This window comes from Bombina bombina, chromosome 5 (genome assembly GCF_027579735.1).
Source record: "Bombina bombina isolate aBomBom1 chromosome 5, aBomBom1.pri, whole genome shotgun sequence".
Lineage (NCBI taxonomy): Eukaryota > Metazoa > Chordata > Amphibia > Anura > Bombinatoridae > Bombina > Bombina bombina.
In genome coordinates this window covers 1,119,042,671-1,119,068,128 of record NC_069503.1, presented here as the reverse complement: position 1 = coordinate 1,119,068,128, position 25,458 = coordinate 1,119,042,671, and the positions used below count along the sequence as shown (strand labels likewise).

General features: G+C 38.5%; 1 protein-coding gene across 1 annotated transcript in view; it reads right to left on the bottom strand.

Annotated features, from left to right (window-relative positions):
• Positions 1 to 25,458, bottom strand: part of ADGRB1 (adhesion G protein-coupled receptor B1) — a 736,329-nt gene that overhangs the window by 532,636 nt on the left and 178,235 nt on the right. The window contains 1 exon segment of the mRNA XM_053715405.1: positions 19,955 to 20,113. Coding sequence (XP_053571380.1) covers positions 19,955 to 20,113 — 159 coding nt within the window.

Below are 25,458 nucleotides of genomic sequence, written 5' to 3'. Positions count from 1 at the left end.
ACAACAACAAATCTGGTGTTGACTGTCCCTTTAACACAGAGACTAATCAACAATGTCTTTATGAAGCATATACTTCATACCTCACCCTTTCTGTCACTGTTTAGTAGAGCATACATAACCAGCACAGACCTGCTAGTGTGTCTTTAGCAGCATTTATTTATTTACAATCTACAGTAGTTTTATAAAAAATAAAAACACCCCCATTTTTTAACTCCAAAGAGACATCAGATTTGTTTCCCTTTCTGTTAATGAAAATAGGACAAATTGGTTATTTGTCTATTTTTATTTATATTATTGTAATGAGTATACAAACATTTGCTATAACGCTTGTACTGTGGGCTTTTATCAGCCAGTGCACATTTGTAGGAAGAACAACTCTGGTGTATCATGTTCAGTTTAAAGGGACACTAAACCCACATTTTTTTTCTTTCATGATTCAGATAGAGCATGCAATTTTAAGCAACTTTCTTATTTACTCCTATTATCAATTTGTCTTTGTTCTCTCTGTATCTTTATTTAAAAAACAAGAATGTAAGCTTAGGAGCCAGCCCATTTTAGGTTAAGCACTTGGGTAGCGCTTCCTGATTGGTGGCTAATTGTACCCACCAATCAGCAAGTGCTATCCAGAGTTCTGAACCAAAAAATGGGACAGCTCCTTAGCGTAGATGCCTACTTTTTCAAAAAAAGATAGTAAGAGAACGAAGAAAAAATTGATAATAGGAGTAAATTAGAAAGTTGCTTAAAATTGCATGCTCTATCTGAATCATGAAATAAAGAAATGTGATTTTAGTATCTCTTTAATTGTAAGCAGCTTTTACTAAACTATTTTTCTAATAAATATATTTTAAACAGAATTAAACACCACTCTTATCTATGTATGATATACTTTAGTAAAATGTTCCTTTAATAAATTGCACAGATCAAAAAAGATATTAAAGTATCAGCTAGAAAATAAATCCTAATAGAAAAAGAGAACAAAAACTGCTTGATTGAACTTGTTCTGGTAACTGTACTAGAAATCACTTTCAGCTAAGTTTTGCATGAAGGGAGTTTCTAATTTTTTTTCTGCGGTGTATTTGACTCTAAACTTGATTTAGAAAATGGCTGAGTGTCCTCTTCTAATATTATTAATGAACTAGTAGTGGAACTAAAGACGTATAAAAGAACAAAGGTAAGGGCTCTGTAAAGTGTCAGACCATGTCATAATAGCACTATTTGCTTGCATATGATTGTGTGTTTAACACAAACAGGTTAAACACATAGTTACAGCCATCTCCAAAGCAGCAGTAATGGTAGCTAACTGAACACATCCAGTGAGCCAAAGAGGCATATGTATGTAGCCACCTATTGCCAGCTAGCTCCCAGAAGGACATTGCTGCTCCTGAGTCTTCCTCATTATGTTTTTTTTTAACAAAGTTAACATAGCAAATTTGATTATAAAAGTAAACTAAAAAGTATCTTAAAGGGACAGAATACTCATATGCTAAATCACTTGAAAGTAATACAGCATAACTGTAGAAAGAAAATATCACCTGAGCATCTCTATGTAAAAAGAGAAGATATTTTACTTCAAAATTTCTTTAGCTCACCACAGTAAGTGTTGTGTATACAGTTATACTTTAGCTGCTGTCCAGCTGCAAGTTGAAAAACAAACAATCAATAGCCAATCAGCATCAGCAGTGCTGAGGTAATGCTTTGCCTTTGCTGTGATCTCATGAGATTTCACTGAAATCTCATGAGGTTTAATAGAACTTCTTTAAACTGATTAGGAAAATAACATGACTGTGCCTGCACATGACAAATGCACACTCCCTAGCAAGTCCTAGGACAAGCATCCTTACTGGCTGTTTACCGTCTCTTTACAATGGGGTGTGAATACTTAGGGAATCTGAGGTAAATATCTTTCTTTTTTTTACATGGAGATGTTCAGGTGATATTTTCAAGTCAGATTTTTACAGCTATGATGCATCACTTTCATGTGCTTCAACATTTGGGTATCATGTCCCTTTAAAATTGCATAATGTATGGACAACTGGACAGTTTTCATATAGATGGTGAACTGAATTTAATATGATTTTTGGCTCCACAAAAAAGACATCTCACCAATATTTTTGTCTGGAAATCAAGGAAAATTCTTTATAGTGTCTGAAATTCAGTGTCTGATCTGAATGTTTTGCAACGTTGTATAACAAAGCTATAAATAATGTTGCATAACACTGCTGACATAGAGTATTAAACACACATGCACGCTCCTGAGCTCTTATGAGCCTACCTAGTTTTACTCTTAAATGAAAGATACAAAGAGAACCAAGCAAATGTGAAAACAGAAGTAAAGTGGAAAGTTGTTTAAAATTGCATGTTCTATATGAATCAAGAAAGTTTAATTTTTACTTTATTGTCCCTTTAATGCTGATTGGCCAATAAGAGCTCTCTACTAATGCTGCTTGGCCAATAAGAGCTCCCTATTAATGCTGCTTGGCCAATATGAGCTCCTTACTAATGCTGCTTGGCCAATAAGAGCTCCCTATTAATGCTGCTTGGCCAATATGAGCTCCCTACTAATGCTGCTTGGCCAATAAGAGCTCCCTATTAATGCTGCTTGGCCAATAAGAGCTCCCTACGAATGCTGATTGGCCAATAAGAGCTCCCTACTAATGCTGATTAGACAATAAGAGCTCCCTACTAATGCTGATTGGCCAATAAGAGCTCCCTACTAATGCTGATTGGCCAATAAGAGCTCCCTACTAATGCTGCTTGGCCAACAAGAATTTCATGCTTATTTTAAAATGCATCTCTTTCATATAAGTCATGTGAGTACAGTGTCCCTTTAAATCCTGAATAAACATGCATCTTTACAGTCTACAGAACCCATTTGATACATCAAGCTGGTTAAAACAGAATTTCAGACATTAGATGTGTTGAATGAATCTACTGCACTTCTTAGTAATCTAATCTTCATTAATTATTATAACACTAATCTGCTTTGATATTTATTATTGTTCACAAGATTTGACTTAAAAATCCACCAGCTTCTTATGCCATTAACTCAAAGTGGTCTCCAACTGGTCTTATCATTTATAATTTCTTTATTCAGGTTCTACATCTGATCACTGGAGCCCAACAGTTCAACAGATGGTAGAAAAGTCTTTGTAATAATAAAAAAAAGATCTAATTTAGCTTCTTGCCTCATGGAAGAAGCAAAGAAAATTACAGTTAACAATGTGCATACAATCTAGAATATATTTAGGAGTGCATTTGTACAGATGCTGAGAAAACGATTTGTCTAAATCCAAAGTCTGCGCTTGATATATTAGATTTAGTATTGTTTTGCCAAGCTCGCAGCTTCTATAGCAAGCAAATGTTTTCAACTCTATAATTTGTACTCATTTAATTGGCTTTTTTATGAGTGCAGTTTACCAACATAGGGGGTGATGACATACTATTGTTTGCTACTTATTATGCGCATGCAGGGGAGTCCTTTTCAATGTCCACGTGATAACAATCTGCCATTTTCATTGTTTATTGATAGCACATATTTCATTATCAGTTCTGTAAAAAAATGGTCAGTGCTAGTCCTGTTTTTTTCTTTTAACACAATCCAGATTTTTAACATAATTAAAGGAATATGAAACAAAACATGTTTCTTTCATGATTCAGACAGAGCATATATATTTTTTTACAACTTTGCAATTTACTTATATCATCATCTAAGCATCCTTTGTTGAAAAGCATACCTAAGTTGGCTCAGGAGATGGGAGAGAGCTGCTGGTTGGTGGCTGCATATATATGCCTTTTCTCAATGGCCCTTTAAAAGGCTATTTTCCACTTATTGAATTCCTTAGCTAAAAGGAGTTGATAAAGCCGAGACAACACTTTCCACTGAGTACCCAAAAGTTTACACAATCACACTAACATTACTCCTGCCAATTAAACATCAATAAACCAACAAACATGCTCACTATACTGATAATTACCATGGCAAATCCACTTAAAATACATACACACATATCTCTATGGTTTTGGAGCATAAGAAGTAAATTGTACCCATTACCTGTTAGTATCACTACATACAAAAGGGCTCAGTCAATAAACAAGCACTTCAACCTGGCAAATATCAAAATTTACTTCCATTTGCTTGGCCCCTGTATCATGTGACAGCATCAGTCAATCACAGACTCATATGTATATCTCCACTTTGAACGCTTGCATATATTCTGTAGGTAGCTGTTGTCTCAGAAAGTGTTTGTATATATATAATAAAGACTGGGCACAATCTCGTAATGGCAGTAAAATGGAAAGTCTATTAAAACTGCTCCATCAGAATCATCAAAGTTTAATTTTGACTTTAGTTTAATCCTGCGCATTTGATAATTTGGGTTATGAAACATGGAAATAACAATAGCAAGTTGATTTTCGGGGGTAACAATTCTATGTTCAAGGTTGCGCTCGAAATATGAGTGGAAAGTATAAAAATAGTGTACTATCAAAAACCTGACATATGCACAAAGTGGAACTTTGAATTTTGCAAACACGTTAACATATTCTCCCATAGACTTTGATGGTGCGTACAAACAGGAAAAAAACCTAACCCGATCATGTTTACTCAAGTGCGCTAAACCTGACATGAATTATTAATATTTCACATTCCAATGTTCTTCACATAGAAGAATATGCCCTACTTATTCTATATATACTGTGAATCTGATAATTTTTCGATAAAAAAAAATATATATATATACCACACTTTCATCTTGTTAGCTTGGCTAATTTTCCTACAAGTTGCCTCTTGTCATTTTGATTATTGCCCGTGTATAGGATTCCCCCTAGGTGCGCTGTTCTGAATCGCTTCTCCGTGTTCTGACCCTTTGACTTGTTTTTTTACCTGGATTCTCTGTATTTTCTGTAGCTTGTGGCTTGGGATTCTGTACTGTTCCTGCCTGCCCATTACTGGCCCTTAAGATGCACTTTACTACTCTTTTGAATCCTCACCAGCCATTCTATTTCCCTGAAGGAATTCTATAAAGCAATTTTTTACCCTGAAAACAGGGTGTCTCGCTAAGGGACGTATATTGCATCTTCATGTGGGAAGGAGACACATACATATTTAAAAAGTACACAAGTAAATGCGTAATGTAAAAAAATTGTATTGTTAAAGGGACACTAAACCTAATTTTTTTCTTTCATGATTCAGATAGAGCATGAGATTTTAAGCGCCTTTCTAATTTACTCCTATTATAAATTTTTCTTTGTTCTCATGCTATCTTGATTTGAAAAAGCAGTACTGTAAGCTTTAGAACCGGACCATTTTTTGTTCAGCACCTGGGTAGCACTTGCTGATTTGTGGCTAAATGTAGCAAACCAATCAGCAAGCGCTAGCCAGGTGCTGAACTAAAAATGGGCTGGATCCTAACCTTTTATTACTGCTTTTTCAAATCAAGATAACATGAGAACAAAGAAAAATTGATAATAGGATTAAATTAGAAAGTTGGTTAAAATTGCATGCTCTATCTCCGTGATTTGCAACCTTTGTTTTGCTGTGGCACACTTTTTTTACATTAAAAAATCCTGCGGCACACCACCATCCCAAAATTTTAGAAAATCAGACATTGTAGCCTAATAAAGGATATATATATATACATATATATATATATATATATATATATATATAAATATATATATATATATACACACTGTGCTGTGCTGTCATGCCATGCCTCCTACAAACTATATATGACATATTGACATTCATTCACAATCATAATGATTGTCTGTGAATTAATGTCAATGTCATGGTTGTAAATGATGCCTGATGAGCCTGTCACATATCTCCCAATATTTCAAAATTTGAAAGAGGGACACCCCCGCACTGTTGTCAGTCTGCCGCTGCACACCTGAGGATCTCTCACGGCACACTAAAATTCTAAAATTTTGAGCACACTGGTTGAAAAACACTGCTCTATCTGAATCATGACAGAAAAAATGTGGGGTTAGTATCCCTTTAAGGTGCATCAAAAAATGTAACAAAATTGTTCATGAAAAATTGTATTTTATCAAAAATGTAAAATTTGTATGTAAATCACACAGGAATAAATCATAATAAATATGCACAGTGTAAATCGTAATCTAAGTACATGGGATGTGCAAAAAACACAGACATTTCTACTTCTAAGTACAAAATACAAAGCTTAATTGTTGTTTTTGCAAAACTGGGCTGAACATTGCGTTGGATGAGTGTATATGAAAGTGCATCTCAATCCCAGCGTAATGCTGTAAAGATTTCCACACTACAGATCTCACTTTTTTTCTCGACAGTTAGAAGGAGAGCTCTTTCCAAAACACTCAAAATACATAATACACTAATAGAAAAGCACATGGATATGAAAATAGAAGCGATAACAAGATGCTATAGGCAGAAAGCAGCGTAATGTGATTTATATTGGCTGCCGGATTTAATTTTTAAAGTGAGCCCCCCCCTCTCACTGCTAACTTCACTCTATGGAGCAAAGTGTCCTTTTCTAGTGAGCTTCATTACTTTATATAGGAGCGATCACACCACATGCAGGAATGCCCCTTTTTAACTATAATTCCATCAGGGCAGCCCCTGTGACAGTCTGCATGAAAAACCAAGTCTGATCCTGCAAAGTTTACATAATTGTAATAATAAATATGTTCTATATCAATCATGCCAGGGAGTTTTATAAAATAAAGCAAAAAAAAATAAAAAATTCTTAGTTCAAAGTGATAGAACGCGTGTCATAAGAGTCACCCAATTTCCCCTTTATTAACAAAAAGCAAACAAATAGTTTATTTACCTTAAGCTCTGTCGACTAAAATGGTTTAAAGGGAGATTAAACTTAAAATTGATTTCCTATAACATATTTATATATACAGTGAAGCATCATTGCATTATACCTACAGTATATTATTTAATATCCCCCTTTTCTAGCAAGTAACCTGCAATATTTAGCGCTTATGAATCTGCTGACGATCTACAAATAACTGATAATTATATTATTTGAAAGATCGCTGCAAGCTAGCTATCGTACCCTGTAGAATAAACAAGTATTACAAACATTTATTTAAGTATTAATACAAATGTAGGAGTGAAGAATGCATGTGATTGGCTGAACGGCTAGAAAGACGAAAAAAAAGATTATGCGCATTAGTATTATACTGATAATCCTGCCTCTCATTGAAATAAGCGAGCCCTACGGCTAACATTTTCATTGGGTTCTACAGTCAAATGACACAACAAAAATAGGATAAGAAGGGGGCCGGCAGAGGATCGCTGCACACAGAGAAATAAAGGGTAGGAAAAAAATATTTTACATTCACACTATCTATACTATAATTGCATTTGTAATGTCCATTGCTGTTGACAATTGTGCACACATCCTCAATGGAATGTTGGCAGTGCAAGACAGCCAACAAAATGTTGGCTGCGCACGCAGCCAAAATAATTCACCTAGATGCAGCGAATCTGCATCCAGGTGGATTCCAAAAATGGCATTTCATCACCCTGCCATTTTCGGAATCCACCAAGATGCAGCGAAGGCAAACAGAGCATTCCAAAAAAAACCACCGCTCGCATGAAGTATAACAAAAAAAAAAAAAAATGAACCTCCCACACAAAGTTTTAACACCTTCAACGCAAAGCCACTCATTGCAAAATAATAAAGTAATTAACCCCGCAATAAACCTAGTTACCCCATTAACCCCTAAACCGCAAAACCCCACATCGCAATAAACATAATTAACCTATTAACCTCTAAACTGCAAAACCCCCACATCAGAATAAACCTAATTACCCTATTAACCCCTAAACTGCAAAACCCCCACATCAGAATAAACATAATTAACCTATTAACCCCTAAACCGAAAAAACCCACATCGCATATACACCTAATTAACCTATTAACCCCTTAAACCCACAATGCAAATAACTAATTAAGTTACTAAGACCTAGATTTGGAGTTTGGCGGTAGCTGTGAAAACCAGCGTTAGAGGCTCCTAACGCTGGTTTTAGGCTACCGCCGGTATTTGGAGTCACTCAAAATAGGGTCTAACGCTCACTTTTCATCCGCGACTTTTCCATACCGCATATCCTATCTTTTCAATGGGATCTTTCTAACTCTGGTATTTAGAGTCGTTTCTGAAGTGAGCGTTAGACATCTAACGACAAAACTCCAGCCGCAGGAAAAAAGTCAGTAGTTAAGAGCTTTCTGGACTAACACCGGTTTATAAAGCTCTTAACTACTGTACTAAAAGTACACTAACACCCATAAACTACCTATGTACCCCTAAACCGAGGTCCCCCCACATCGCCGACACTCGAATAATTTTTTTTAACCCCTAATCTGCCGACCGCCACCTACGTTATCCTTATGTACCCCTAATCTGCTGCCCCTAACACCGCCGACCCCTGTATTATATTTATTAACCCCTAATCTGCCCCCCACAACGTCGCCTCCACCTACCTACACTTATTAACCCCTAATCTGCCGACCGCAAAGCGCCGCCACCTACGTTATCCTTATGTACCCCTAATCTGCTGCCCCTAACACCGCCGACCCCTGTATTATATTTATTAACCCCTAATCTGCCCCCCACAATGTCGCCTCCACCTGCCTACACTTATTAACCCCTAATCTGCCGACCGGAGCTCACCGCTATTCTAATAAATGTATTAACCCCTAAAGCTAAGTCTAACCCTAACACTAACACCCCCCTAAGTTAAATATAATTTACATCTAACGAAATTAATTAACTCTTATTAAATAAATTATTCCTATTTAAAGATAAATACTTACCTGTAAAATAAATCCTAATATAGCTACAATATAAATTATAATTATATTATAGCTATTTTAGGATTTATATTTATTTTACAGGTAACTTTGTATTTATTTTAACCAGGTACAATAGCTATTAAATAGCTAAGAACTATTTAATAGCTAAAATAGTTAAAATAATTACAAATTTACCTGTAAAATAAATCCTAACCTAAGTTACAATTAAACCTAACACTACACTATCAATAAATTAATTAAATAAACTACCTACAATTACCTACAATAAACCTAACACTACACTATCAATAAATTAATTAAATACAATTCCTACAAATAAATACAAATAAAATAAATTCCATCAGCCAATCAGAATATTCCTACCTTAATTCCGATTGGCTGATAGAATCCTATCAGCCAATCGGAATTCGAGAGACGCCATCTTGGATGACGTCCCTTAAAGGAACCGTCATTCGGCTAGTAGGCGTCGGGAGAAGAGGATGCTCCGCGTCGGAGGTCTGCAAGATGGATCCGGAAGAAAGAAGATTGAAGATGCCGTTGATAGAAGACTTCATCCGGATCATGGACCTCTTCAGCTCCCGCTTGGATGAAGACTTCAGCCGGATCATGGACCTCTTCAGCTCCCGCTTGGATGAAGACTTCAGCCGGATCATGGACCTCTTCAGCCCCCCGCTTGGGCTTGGATCAGGACATCGGAGGAGCTCTTCAGGACGGATCGGTGAACCTGGCAGGGTGAAGATAAGGTAGGAAGATCTTCAGGGGCTTAGTGTTAGGTTTATTTAAGGGGGGTTTGGGTTAGATTAGGGGTATGTGGGTGGTGGGTTGTAATGTTGGGGGGGGGTATTGTACGTTTTTTTTACAGGCAAAAGAGCTGAATTCTTTGGGGCATGCCCCGCAAAGGGCCCTGTTCAGGGCTGGTAAGGTAAAAGAGCTTTGAACTTTTGTAATTTAGAATAGGGTAGGGCATTTTTTTATTTTGGGGGGCTTTGTTATTTTATTAGGGGGCTTAGAGTAGGTGTAATTAGTTTAAAATTGTTGTAATATTTTTCTTATGTTTGTAAATATTTTTTTATTTTTTTTAACTTAGTTCTTTTTTATTTTATGTACTTTAGCTAGTTTATTTAATTGTATTTATTTGTAGGAATTGTATTTAATTAATTTATTGATAGTGTAGTGTTAGGTTTAATTGTAACTTAGGTTAGGATTTATTTTACAGGTAAATTTGTAATTATTTTAACTATTTTAGCTATTAAATAGTTCTTAACTATTTAATAGCTATTGTACCTGGTTAAAATAAATACAAAGTTACCTGTAAAATAAATATAAATCCTAAAATAGCTATAATATAATTATAATTTATATTGTAGCTATATTAGGATTTATTTTACAGGTAAGTATTTATCTTTAAATAGGAATAATTTATTTAATAAGAGTTAATTAATTTCGTTAGATGTAAATTATATTTAACTTAGGGGGGTGTTAGTGTTAGGGTTAGACTTAGCTTTAGGGGTTAATACATTTATTAGAATAGCGGTGAGCTCCAGTCGGCAGATTAGGGGTTAATAATGGAAGGTAGGTGTCGGCGATGTTAGGGAGGGCAGATTAGGGGTTAATACTATTTATTATAGGGTTAGTGAGGCGGATTAGGGGTTAATAACTTTATTATAGTAGCGCTCAGGTCCGCTCGGCAGATTAGGGGTTAATAAGTGTAGGCAGGTGGGGGCGACGTTGTGGGGGGCAGATTAGGGGTTAATAAATATAATATAGGGGTCGGCGATGTTAGGGAAGCAGATTAGGGGTACATAGGGATAATGTAAGTAGCGGCGGTTTACGGAGCGGCAGATTAGGGGTTAATAATAATATGCAGGGGTCAGCGATAGCGGGGGCGGCAGATTAGGGGTTAATAAGTGTAAGGTTAGGGGTGTTTAGACTCGGGGTACATGTTAGAGTGTTAAGTGCAGACGTAGGAAGGGTTACCGCATAGCAAACAATGGGGCTGCGTTAGGAGCTGAACGCGGCTTTTTTGCAGGTGTTTGGGTTTTTTTCAGCTCAAACAGCTCCATTGTTTCCTATGGGGGAATCGTGCAGGAGCACGTTTTTAAGGCTGGCCGCTTGCATAAGCAACTCTGGTATCGAGAGTTGAAGCTGCGTTAAAAATGCTCTACGCTCCTTTTTTGGAGCCTAACGCAGCCATTCTGTGGACTCTCAATACCAGAGTTATTTTTATGGTGCGGCCAGAAAAAAGCCGGCGTTAGTTTTTCGGGTCGTTACCGACAAAACTCCAAATCTAGCCGTAAGTCCCCTAACTTAACACCCTCTAAATTAACCCAAATTACCTAAACTAAAAAATACTAAAGTTACAAAAAATAAAAAAAGCTACGATTACAAAAAAAAAAGGCTAACATTACAGAAAATAAAAAAACAAATTACCAAAATTTAAAAAATTAAAACTTAACCCCATGAAAAAAAAATCCCCCCTCAAAATAAAAACACCTTAAATCAGCCAATAGGATGAGAGCTACTGAAATCCTATTGACTGATTTGAATTTGAAGAATCAAATCAGCCAATAGGAATTCAAGGGACACCATCTTTATTCGCATACCTTGAATTTCCTATTCAGTGTACGGCGGCGATCGAAAGAAGAGGATCCTCCACGATCCATGACTCTGCGGTCGCCGGTCTTTAGTTCCGCCATCACCGGTCTTCAGTTCCGCTGTCCTGGATGAAGAAAGAAGAGGTCCCTGCTTGGAAGAAGATGCCGGCCGCTGGGAAGAAGACTTCACTGCTTGGAAGAGGACCTTCTCCGCCGGACATCAGGACCCGTGAGTATCTATTTGGGGCTTTAGTATTATTCTTTTTTTATTTTTTTTTTTAGATAGGGATAGGCAGCAAAAGAGCTGACTGTCCTTTTAAGGGCAATGCCCAAACAAATGCCCTTTTCAGGGCAATGGATAGTTTAGATTTTTAGTGTTAGTTTTTTTTTGGGGGGGTTTGGTGGGTGGGAGGTTTTACTGTTAGGGGGTCATAGTATGTTTAATTCTTAAAAGAGCTGTTAAACTTAGGGCCTTTATTTTGGGGGGGGGGGCTTTTTTATTTTCATAGTGATTAGTTTTTGTTTTTTGGGGGGTTTAGACAGGGTTTTTTCTGGGTTTTTTTTTTAGATAGGTTTTTTAGTGTTAGGTTTTTTTTTTTGGGGGGGTTTGGTGGGTGGTGGGTTTTACTGTTAGGGGGGACTTAGACTTTTTTGTAACTGCAAAAGAGCTGTTTAACTTAGGGCAATGCCCTACAAAAAAGCTCTTTTAAGGGATATTGGTAGTTTAGCATTAGATGGGGGGTTATTTCGGGGGGCCTTTTTATTTTTATAGGGATTAGCTTTAATTTTTTTAATTTTGATAATTTGTTTATTTTTTTCTGTAGTTCTATTTTTTTATTAACACATAGACTGCCCTCTAGGCAGGCTTACCAACTAGTTAGTTATAAAAGCATAGTAAGTATTATTGGGGCACAACATTTATGTTAGGATTAATTTATAAGACACAGTTTACCATCACTTTAAGCATTAGCTTTTCAGTTTTATTTATCTTATTTCATTTTTACATGTTATAGAGGTCCTCAAAAATATTCTGGGTTCTTTATGGGTCACTCTGCAAATTCCTGTGACAGGTTTTGTTTATTTTACCCTAGAACTTGCTTAAAAAAATGAATAAAAAATTAAATTGCATTGAAGTAATGAGCATATGCTATCCATAGTACATAATGAGAATTATCTGAACCCCTCAAGAGGATAAAGAGATATTGATTTTTTTATTTATTTGTTGTTGTTTTTTTTCATTTCAAAGAAGAGATTTTAGCTGTGTGAATATTTTATCAGGTGTTTTAATACTAAAAAAATACACCTTGTGCCAGGCAAGGGGGGTGCCGGGTACGGCGTGTGCTAGGTACAGTGTGAGCTAGGTACAGCGGGTACTAGGTATTGCATGCTAGGTACAATGTGTGCTAGGTACAATGTGTGCTGGGTACAATGTGTGCTAGGTACAATGTGTGCTAAGTACAGTGTGTGCTAGGTACAATGTGTGCTAGGTACAATGTGTGCTAGGTACAATGTGTGCTGGGTACAATGTGTGCTGGGTACAATGTGTGCTGGGTACAATGTGTGCTGGGTACAATGTGTGCTAAGTACAGTGTGTGCTAGGTACAATGTGTGCTAGGTACAATGTGTTCTAGGTACAATGTGTGCTGGGTACAATGTGTGCTGGGTACAATGTGTGCTGGGTACAATGTGTGCTAGGTACAATGTGTGCTAGGTACAATGTGTGCTGGGTACAATGTGTGCTGGGTACAATGTGTGCTGGGTACAATGTGTGCTGGGTACAATGTGTGCTAAGTACAGTGTGTGCTAGGTACAATGTGTGCTAGGTACAATGTGTGCTAAGTACAGTGTGTGCTAGGTACAATGTGTGCTAGGTACAATGTGTGCTAGGTACAGTGTGTGCTAGGTACAATGTGTGCTGGGTACAATGTGTGCTAGGTACAATGTGTGCTAGGTACAATGTGTGCTAGGTACAATGTGTGCTGGGTACAATGTGTGCTGGGTACAATGTGTGCTGGGTACAATGTGTGCTGGGTACAATGTGTGCTAAGTACAGTGTGTGCTAGGTACAATGTGTGCTAGGTACAATGTGTGCTAGGTACAATGTGTGCTGGGTACAATGTGTGCTGGGTACAATGTGTGCTGGGTACAGTGTGAGCTAGGTACAGCGGGTACTAGGTATTGCGTGCTAGGTACAATGTGTGCTGGGTACAATGTGTGCTGGGTACAATGTGTGCTGGGTACAGTGTGAGCTAGGTACAGCGGGTACTAGGTATTGCATGCTAGGTACAATGTGTGCTAGGTACAATGTGTGCTAGGTACAATGTGTGCTAGGTACAATGTGTGCTGGGTACAATGTGTGCTGGGTACAATGTGTGCTGGGTACAATGTGTGCTGGGTACAATGTGTGCTAAGTACAGTGTGTGCTAGGTACAATGTGTGCTAGGTACAATGTGTGCTAGGTACAATGTGTGCTGGGTACAATGTGTGCTGGGTACAATGTGTGCTAGGTACAATGTGTGCTAGGTACAATGTGTGCTGGGTACAATGTGTGCTGGGTACAATGTGTGCTGGGTACAATGTGTGCTGGGTACAATGTGTGCTAAGTACAGTGTGTGCTGGGTACAATGTGTGCTAAGTACAGTGTGTGCTAGGTACAATGCATGCTAGGTACAATGTGTGCTAGGTACAATGTGTGCTAGGTACAATTTGTGCTAGGTACAATGTGTGCTGGGTACAATGTGTGCTGGGTACAATGTGTGCTGGGTACAATGTGTGCTAAGTACAGTGTGTGCTAGGTACAATGCGTGCTAGGTACAATGTGTGCTAGGTACAATGTGTGCTAGGTACAATGTGTGCTAGGTACAATGCGTGCTAGGTACAATGTGTGCTAGGTACAATGTGTGCTGGGTACAATGTGTGCTGGGTACAATGTGTGCTAGGTACAATGTGTGCTAGGTACAATGTGTGCTGGGTACAATGTGTGCTGGGTACAATGTGTGCTGGGTACAATGTGTGCTGGGTACAATGTGTGCTGGGTACAATGTGTGCTGGGTACAATGTGTGCTAAGTACAGTGTGTGCTAGGTACAATGCATGCTAGGTACAATGTGTGCTAGGTACAATGTGTGCTAGGTACAATTTGTGCTAGGTACAATGTGTGCTGGGTACAATGTGTGCTGGGTACAATGTGTGCTGGGTACAATGTGTGCTAAGTACAGTGTGTGCTAGGTACAATGCGTGCTAGGTACAATGTGTGCTAGGTACAATGTGTGCTAGGTACAATGTGTGCTAGGTACAATGTGTGCTGGGTACAATGTGTGCTGGGTACAATGTGTGCTGGGTACAATGTGTGCTAAGTACAGTGTGTGCTAGGTACAATGCGTGCTAGGTACAATGAGTGCTAGGTACAATGTGTGCTAGGTACAATGTGTGCTAGGTACAATGTGTGCTGGGTACAATGTGTGCTGGGTACAATGTGTGCTGGGTACAATGTGTGCTGGGTACAATGTGTGCTAAGTACAGTGTGTGCTAGGTACAATGCGTGCTAGGTACAATGAGTGCTGGCTACAATGAGTGCTAGGTTTACTGTGTGCTAGGCACTGCGTGTGCTAGGCAAGGTGGGTGCCGGGTACGGCGTGTGCCAGGTACAGTGTGAGCTAGGTACAGTAGGTTCTAGGTAATATGCGTGCTGGGTACAATGTGTGCTAGGTACAATGTGTCCTAGGTACAGGGTATGCTGGGTACAATGTGTGCTAGGTACAATGTGTGCTAAGTAAAGTATGTGCTAGGTATACTGTGTGCTGGGAACTGTGCGCGCTGGGTATGGTTTATGCTAAATACAATGAGTGAAGTACAGCAAATGTGTGCTGGGTACGGCATGTGCTAGGTGTAATGAGGGCTAGGTGCAGTGGGTGTTAGGCACAATGAGTGCTGGGTAAAGTATGTACTAGATACAATGTGCATCTTAATTGTCTCTGGAATTAAATCTAATCTATAAGTATCACCCCCCCCTTATTTCTAGAGCCCACACTAGGGTTCCATCTTGGTGAATTATTTTCACCACAAATCCCTGCAATTTACTTATGATATATCAATGTTTGAACAGCTATTGCAACCGGACCTGCGTGTCTGATCCTTTTGTTTGTGTATGTTTGAAGAGGGGTCCTGCGTGTCCCCAAGTGTTACCTTTCATTCTAAAACCGAATAAAAATTCAATTAAAAAAAAAGAAAATACACCTTTTTATGTGTGTGCTTTGTTTTAATGTGACCATTTCTATCAGCCAGTGAGACATCTGGATGAGTTTTGCACAAACATACTCTTCCAGTCGGTTTAAAATTCAAAATGAAACAGCTTTATTCAACCTCTGACATGTCAAAAATACTTTTAACATATTTCAATAGCAATCTTTAAAATTGTTTGAGTTTAATATACACTCCAAGAAATACACTTTTAATCAAAGCCTGATCTTTTTACTCCCTGCCCTATTTCTTTTTGACACCATCAGCTGACAATGCCACCTGACCTTGTGGTTAAGCATAATTTCATTTTCTTTGAAAATAATTGATTTTTCCACTTTACCTGCCCTTGCAACAACTTTTCTGAACTTTTTTTTTGCTTTAATAACTTTCAAAGGTAAAGGCACAAACACTATTAATTTAGTACCTTCCAAACTTACCCGAACCATCTCATTAATAGGGTTTTATGGGGTATAAGTTTTATAGTTTTCTGTATGCTAATTTATACCTTTCAAGTCTTAAGGCACTCACGAATGGTCACACTAATTAACAAATCATTTCAGCTGCTGGAAGAGGTAAAAAAATGCATCAATTAATTTCATCTCATATTGGCTAATTCCGTTCCCATAAGAATGTCTAGCTTAGCGCTCCAGCCATGTATTAATCCTTTACAAAACACTCTGATCTTTATAAACTTAAGGTTTAAAACCCTGAGCTTAGCCTGACAATCTAATCTAAAATATATCACTGTAAATTTAGAAAATGGGAAATAATGATAATCAAAATCAGTCTTGCATTAGCTAAAATGGTTTTACTTCTTAATATATAAAGCACTTTTAAATTAAAGAATGAGGCGAGTCAAGACTCACATCTGCCTAAGGAAATTTGATTTAATAATCTTTTTTTTTTTTTTTCTCTCACTGGCACTCTGCAAGTCTATTAGAAATAGAATCACAAAATGTTCAGATAAAGTTAAAATGAAATAGATCTGCTCTGAAATTCTAACTGAAAAAGAAGCATTTGTTTTTTATATTCAGATTTTATACTTTTCAAAGAAACTTTTTATTTTATGAATGATACACACTGTATGGCATATTTGTTACATACTTAGCCAACCATTTCTGAAAGTTCAAACAAAATTTCCAGTTAGGTAACCTGTCCACCTGTGATACAGCCTCTGATGCAGCATCCCCTGCTAGAATTTATCATCACACAAGAATTTTCTTGTGCATCCCCTCCTCTAGCTCTTGTGCAAGAGAGCAAGGCTTGCCAATCATCTTAGAGGAATACGTCCAGGATGTTCTATATCCACAACCGCTAAGGTTGCAGACAGGTTGAGATGCATAAGCAAGGGCTCTGATACTACATTTGCAGCTTTATAAATGGAGCCCCTTGTATTTAACTATGAATTAGCTGTTATTGAAAGTTATGTAAACTTTAAAAATTGCATGTACAAAGAGTAATCAAGATACAATGGCTTGCCATAGAATATTAAAATTGTAACCACAGCTGAGTTTGTGAAACACTAGGATTTACCAGTGCAACAAATAAAGGGGAATAAAATACTTCATGCTGAAAGTTCCTTTATTTGACTGTAGCATATACCGCGCTGAGTGCCTCAGGCCGTCCGCAGTAGAACACTTTTTTTTTTCAATGAGTGACATTTTCACCTCTTAGCCAATAGCCATGCGGCCCAGCTGGCATTATGCCGTATAGCTATCACGCTATTGGCTAAGATCTCCTAAATGGAAAAAATAGCGTTCTGCCATGGGCGGTCTGAGGAGCTCAGTGTGGCGAATGCTGTAGACAAATAAAGAGTCTTTCAGCATGAAGTATTGTGTACTTCATGACTGAAAGTCCCCTTTATTTGTTGCACTAGTAAATTCTAGTGTTTTAAAAAAAAAACGCTTGGATTTACCATCACTTTAATGCCCACAAATGGGTTTAACGGGTAAAAACCCAGTTAAGATGGAAAACATCCACCATTAAGGATACATGAGTAGCACTCAAGGTTCAAGGGTGTCTTATTCAACTCAAAATGTGGATTCAAACCATAGTCGGTGTGTTGGTGCAACTAAAATATAACTTTTCAATATTAGCCTGTTACTAACTGTCTGTATTTACTATCAATAGATAAAGGGATACGTACTTAAATCCATTGGTTGGTATTTTATTTGCAAACTCCTTTATTAATATACTTCAAGTGTAATCTTATGATCTTGAAGGGATATTATCCTCCGGTTGGTAACAAAATTTGTATACTCCTTCTGTCAATACACTTTAAATGTAATCTCACTACCTTAAAGGGACACTAAAAGTGTGAAAGGTATGTTCTGCATATCTGACTTAAAGTTATGGAAATGCAACACCTTTATATTTTGCCATTCGATGTGAAATTTAAAAATAATATTAGTTTCATTGATGAAAAAACAGAATTAAAACTTACTTTACATGTTATTGTGTGTGTGAGAGTAAGTGTACATGTGATTATGTGTGTGAGAGTAAGTGTACATGTTATTGTGTTTGTGAGAGTAATTGTACATGTGATTATGTGTGTGAGAGTGTGTGTACATGTTATTGTGTTTGTGAGAGTAAGTGTACATTTGATTATGTGTGAAAAAGTGTATGTACATGTTATTGTGTTTGTGAGAGTAAGTGTACATGTGATTATGTGTGTGAGAGTGTGTGTACATGTTATTGTGAGTGTGAGAGTAAGTGTACATTTGATTATGTGTGAAAAAGTGTATGTACATGTTATTGTGTGTGTGAGAGTAAGTGTACATGTTATTGTGTGCGTGAGAGTGTGTGTACATGTTATTGTGAGTGTGAAAGTAAGTGTACATGTGATTATGTGTGTGAGAGTTTGTGTATATGTGATTATGTGTATGAAAGTAAGTGCACATGCTATTGTGTGTGTGAGAGTGTGTGTACATGTTATTGTGTGTGTGAGAGTAAGTGTGTTTGTGATTGTGTGTGTGAGAGTGTGTGTATATGTGATTGTGTGTGTGAGAGTTTGTGTATATGTGATTATGTGTGTGAGAGTAAGTGTACATGTGATTGTGTGTGTGAGAGTGTGTATATGTGATTATGTGTGTGAGAAAATGTGTACCTGTGATTGTGTGTGTGAGAGTAAGTATACATGTGATTGTGTGTGAGAGTGTGTGTATATGTGATTGTGTTTGTGAGAGTAAGTGTTCATGTGATTGTGTGTGTGTGAAAGTAAGTGTACATGTGATTGTGTGTGTGAGAGTGTGTGTACATGTGATTATGTGTGTGAGATTAAGTGTACATGTTATTGTGTGTGTACATGTGATTATGTGTGTGAGAGTAAGTGTGAATGTGTTTCTGTGTGTGTTTGCAAGCTTGTGCATGTTATTGTGTGTGAGAGAGTGTGTGTGCATGGGCTTGCACGCTTTTGTATGCTATTTTGTGTGTGAGTGTGTGTACAAGTGATTGTGTGTGTGTGTAAGAGTGTGTGTACATGTGATTGTGTGTGTGTGTGCATGTGTTTGCAAGCTCGTGCATGTAATTGTGTGTGAGTGTGTGTGCATGTATGAGAGTGCGTGTGCATGTGATGGTGTGTGAGTGTGTGTGTGTTTATGTGCATGTATGAGAGTGTGTGTGCATGTGTTTGTGTGTGTGCATGTATGAGAGTGTGTGTGCATGCGTTTGTTTGTGTGTGTGCATGTGTGAGAGTGTGTGTGCATGTGTGAGAGTGTGTGTGCATGTGATGGTGTGTGAGTGTCTGTGTGTGTTTATGTGCGTGTATGAGAGTGTGTGTGCATGCGTTTGTGTGTGTGCATGTATGAGAGTGTGTGTGCATGCATTTGTGTGTGTGCATGTATGAGAGTGTGTGTGCATGCATTTGTGTGCATGTATGAGAGTGTGTGCATGCATTTGTGTGTGTGTGTGTGTGTGTGTGCATGTGATTGTGTGTGTGCATGTGATTTTGTGTGAGTGTGTGTGTGTTTATGTGCATGTATGAGAGTGTGTGTGCATGCGTTTGTGTGTGTGCATGTGTGAGAGTGTGTGTGCATGTGATTGTGTGTAAGTGTGTGTGTGTTTATGTGCATGTATGAGAGTGTGTGTGCATGCGTTTGTGTGTGTGCATGCGTGAGAGTGTGTGTGCATGTGATTGTGTGTGTGTGTGTGTTTATGTGCATGTATGAGAGTGTGTGTGCATGTATGAGAGTGTGTGCGCATGCGTTTGTGTGTGTGCATGTATGTGACTGTCTGTATGTTCATGGAACTCATTCTAGGTAGTTGGTATAGATCACATCAATATATTACAATAGTTTACCACTACAATCCTTACCGCTGCATGCCTTTCTGTTGCAAAGTCGACCTTCTTCCAGGACTCCTTCACAAATATGGCCTTCTTCGGGCATCGACTGACAGGTTCTTGTCCGAGTCTGTAGTCCACCTCCACAATCTCGGTTACAGTCTCCCCAAGAAGTCCATGCGTTCCAACCCCCTTGTGAGTAAAAAGTAACAAATATTAAACTTCTGAGTCCAATTCAGAATAAAAAATCAAAACCAATTGTAAAAAATCATGAAAAAATAAAATTGCAGAATAAACACAGAACAGTGTGATTACTAAATCATTTACATGGCACTTAAACAGGTTGTGATGCCTTTTGTTTAGCTTCATATTCAGACGAGTCACATATATAATACATACTTGTAATATCATATTGTGCGCTATTCTTAGTGTTGGGCTGTAATATTGATAGTGCTCCACTTGTAATCTGGGCCTGTGATCAAAAGCATTTTAATTCCTGAGCAGAACACGGTAAGTGAGCCACACATAGAGGCCAATTTATCAAGTTCCGAATGGTGCTTGAGGGCCCGTGTTTCTGGCGAGCCTGCAGGCTCGCCAGAAACAGCAGTTGTGAAGCAACAGTGTAAAGAGCGCTGCTCCATAACCTGTCCGCCTGCTCTGAGCAGGCGGACAGAGATTGCCACAATTCAACCCAATCGAGTACGATCCGGTTGATTGACACCCCCCTGCTGGCGGCCTCGAGTCTGCAGGGGGCGGCGATGTCTGTTGAACCTGATCCGCACCTGATCCGCACAGACCTTTGATAAATAGGCCTCAATGTTTCTAATTTATTACTGTTTCCTACTTGTAAACTGCAATGTACAGAATATAGCTCCAGGTTAGACTTTACATATGTGTTTAACCCCATTACCGGTGAAAGTGAGCGTCAGTAATGCATAAAATATTTATTATAATTTCATTGCAATGAACTGCAACACATTAATATATATATTTCAACTGCATCCAACCTATATAGTATAGATAATACCAACTGCTGTAATAATCAACACCATTCAACCCAAAGTAAAAAATTAAAATAAAAAAAGATCTTATTGTGTTTCTGACAATGTCTAAACCATGAACGTAAAACTTGTTCAATTCAATTGCAATAATAATTTTATTTCAGAAACTAATAATAAAATACATATCTCTGAACAGTTTAATGTTACAATAAATTTATAAATTTGAAATACCTGCAATTTTATTTGTGGTGCCGGGGTAGATAAATAAACCAGATAAGGCTGGAAGGATAATTTAGTTTTTTTAATTCTAACTTATTTCTAAGCATAATGCATCTGAAACTTTGCATAAGAAATAGAATACTACACTGGAAAGAATGTTTGCCTTTTGAAATTCAGAACCAGAGATAGAAAAAGAAAAATCCTTTATTGAATACTAGGCGATAAGCCTGCCCAGAAACAAACCCCAAAGCTAAAATTACACAAAATAAAAACTGTAATATTACAGAAAAAAATAAACAAAGCTATCCAAAATAAAAATTTTGCCCCTATAAAAAATCCCCCCAAAATAAAAACACCCCCTAATCTAATACTAAACTACCAATAGCCCTTAAAAGGTTAAAATGGCTTTTGTAGGGTATTGCCCTAAGTTACAGCTCTTTTACCAAAACAAATTACCAATTACCCCTAACAGTAAAATCCCCCACCCACCAAACCCCCCCAAAATAAAAAACCTAACACTTTTAAAAAACCTAAACTACCCATTGCCCCAAAAAGGGCATTTGTATGGGCATTGCCCTTAAAAGGGCATTCAGTTCTTTTACTGCCCTTAAAAGGGCAATCAGCTCTTTTCCAGCCCAAAAAACCCTAAATTTTTTTTAAAAAAGCCACCCCAAAAAATAAAGCCTAAGATGAAGACCCAAATAGGTGCTCACCGTTCCTGAAGTCCGGCGGAGAAGATCTTCTTCCAGGCAGCTCCATCATCTTCTATCTTCATCCGAAACGAAGGCAGCGTGGAGGGGAGGTGCAGAGCTGTCTTCCCCGATGCATGGATCCTCAGCGGCGGTCCTTGGCAGCAGCGGTCCTCGGCGGCATGGAGGCTACTCTTCATCCAATGTCCATCGTACACTGAAGATTGAATGCAAGGTACCGCAATCAATTTGGGGTACCTTGCATTCCTATTGTCTGAAATTGTAAAATTATCCAATAGGATTAGAGCTACTGAAATCCTATTGGCTGTTCAAATCAGCCAATAAGATTTCAGTAGCTTTCATCCTATTTGCTGATTTCCAAATTTCAGCCAATAGGAATGGAAGGTACCCAATAAATATGGTGTACCTTGCATTCAATCTTCAGTGTGCGATGGACGATCACATAAAGAGGAGCCTCCATGCCACCGAGGACCGCCGTTGAGGACTGCTGCCGTTGAGGACCGCCGCTAAGGATCCATGCATCGGGGAAGCTAGCTTCGCACATCCGCTCCGCGCCACCTCGCTCCGGATAAAGATAGATGATGGAGCCGCCTGGAAGAAGACCTTAACTGCCGGAGTTCAGGAACGGTGAGTAGCTATTTGGGGCTTAGTGTTAGGATTATATTTTTCTTTTTTTTCTTTTTAAGATTAGGGATTTAATGGGCTAGAAAAAAGCTGATTGCCCTACAATGCCCTTGCATAGGGATTAGCCTTATTTTTTTAATTAATTTCTGATAATTTAGTTAATTTTTTTCTGTAATTTTAGAGTTTTTTTATTTTTTGTACTTTTAGATTTTTTTTGTAATTTAATTTTTGGTTTAACTTAGTATTGAGGTTAATTTAGGGAGTGTTAGGTTGTAGGGGGTTGGCGGTTTAGGAGTTAATAGGTTAATTAGGTTTATTGTGACGTGGGGGTTTGTCGGTTTAGGGTTTAATAGGTTAATTAGGTTTGTTGTTATGTGGGGGTTTGTCGGTTTAGGGGTTAATAGGTTAATTAGGTTTATTGCGATGTGGAGGGTTAGTAGTTAAGGGGTTAATATTTTAATTATGTTATTTGGGGATTAGGGGTTAATTACTTTATTATTTTGCAATGTGGGGGTGTGTTGTTTCGGCGTTTGTTAAAACTTTGTGCGGGAGGTTCGGTTGTTGTTTTGTTTTTTGCGGGTGGTTACGTGTTTTTTATCTATGGCTTGTTTTTTTTTTTAAGGCTTCGGGTTTGCCTATGCTCCATCCAGGTGGATTCCGAAAATGGCAGGTTGGTGAAAGTATTGGTGGATTCTTTCACCACCCGGCCATTTTCGGAATCAACCAGGATGCAGCTTCGCTGCATCCAGGTGCATTCTTTTGGCTGCGCTTGCAGACAACATTCTTTTGGCTGTCGAGTGCAGCCAACATTCTTTTGAGGATGCGTGCACAACTGGCGACACCAGCGGACGTGTTACAAACACGATTATAGTATAGATGAGATGGTTTATATCACTGTATAGAAGTATAAATCTATTATTACATATAACATGGTTAGTATCACTGTATAGAAGTATAAATCTATTATTACATATAACATGGTTAGAATCACTGTATAGAAGGATACATTGATTACTGCATATGAGAGAGTTGGTATCACTGTATAGAAGTATAAATCTATTACTGCATATGAGAGGGTTGGTATCAGAGTATAGAAGTATAAATCTATTACTGCATATGAGAGGGTTGGTATCACTATATAGAAGTATACATCTATTATTACATACTAGTCCTAAAGCCTGTGTACACTGGCCATTTTTAGCAGTACAGTGGTTACACCCCTTGCTTTCTCTCTCCCCCTCTCTTTTGTTCTCTCTACCCCCCTTCTCTTTTGCTCTCTCTCCCCCCTCTCTTCTGTTCTCTCTCCCCTTCTCTTTTGCTCTCTCTGTCTCTATATCTCTCTACCTATCTCTATCTCTCCCCCCTCTCTTTTGTGCTCTCTCTCCCCTTCTCTTTTATGCTCTCTCTCCCCCTCTATTTTGCTCTCTCCCTCTCCTCTCTTTTGCTCTCTCTCCCTCCTCTCTTTTGCTCTCTCTCCCCCTCTCTATCTCTCCCCCTCTCGTTTGCTCTCTCTCCCCTTCTCTTGCTCTCTAATCCTCCTTTGCCAGTGTCTGCGGCCTTCAGTGCTTTACCTCATCCTGCTAAGCGCAAGCGAAATGTCAAATATTGCTATCCTTCCCAGGGGTCATCTACCAACTTGTTGGATTTATCTGATACAAGATTATTTACTGATGAGGACGCCTCTGATACTTCAGATGATGCTCTTCCTGGGTCAGAATCTGCGGCCTCTAAACCTCCGGCTGCAGAGGAACCAGACTTTAGATTTAGGATTGAGCATTTATGCTTTCTGTTAAAAGAAGTGTTGGCTACTTTAGAGGTTCCAGAACCTAAATTACCAGAGGAACCTTCTATTCCTAAACTTGATAAGGTTTATGAGGACAGGGTGGTGCCACGGACTCCCATAAAGATGACAAATATTATTAAGAATGAAAATGAATGGGAGAGACTTGGATCTTCTTTATCCCCTTCTTCTTCCTTTAAGAAATCGTTCCTGGTTCCAGACTCTCAATTGGAGTTGTGGGGTTCGTCCCTAAGATGGATGGAGCTATCTCTATGCTTGCTAAGCACACTACTATCTCGCTTGAGGATAGTTCGGCGTTTAAGGAGTCCATGAATAGAAGCTAGAAATTCTGTTAAGAAGTATGTTTCAGCACACAGGGTATTTTTTTAATCCTGCAGCGGCAGTTGCTGCAGTGGCTGGAGTCTCTACCTATTGGTTTGACTCTCTGTTGGAAATGATCGAGGTGGAAACTCCTCTTGATGAGATACAGGAAAGAATTAAGGCCTTGAGGGCAGCTAATTATTTTATCTGTGATGCCAATATGCAGATCATTCACCTGAATGCCAAGACATCAGGCTTTTCTGTTCTAGCCCGTAGGGCACTCTGGCTGAAGTCTTAGTCTGCGGACATGACTTCAAAATCTAGATTACTTTCCCTTCCATTTAAGGGGAAGATTATTTTCAGTCCAGGCCTGAACTCAATCATATCCACTGTCACTGGGGGCAAAGGTGCCTTTCTACCACAGGATAAGAAGAATAAACCTAAAGGACAGGGTCCTAATTTTTGTCACTTTCGTTCGGATAAATCCCAATGCCAGCAGCCCTCCACGAAGCCTGAGCAGTCCAAGAGAACATGGAAACCGTCAAAACAAAATCGGCATGAAGGGTTGGCCCCCAATCCGTTGCTAGATCGTGTTGGTGGCAGACTATCTCTTTTTGTGGAAGCTTGGCTTGGGGATGTACAAGACTCTTGGGATCTGGAGGTCATTGCACAGGGTTACAGGATAGGTTTCAAATCTCATCCACCCAGGGGCAGATTCCTCTTATCAAACCTGTCTTCAAGACCAGAAAAACAAGAAGCTTTTCTAAGGTGTGTGAGGGATCTCTCCCCCCTGGAAGTAATTGTGCTGGTACCTCTAGCAGAGAGAGGTCTGGGGTACTACTTAAACCTTTTTGTGGTCCCAAAGAAGGAGGGTATGTTTCA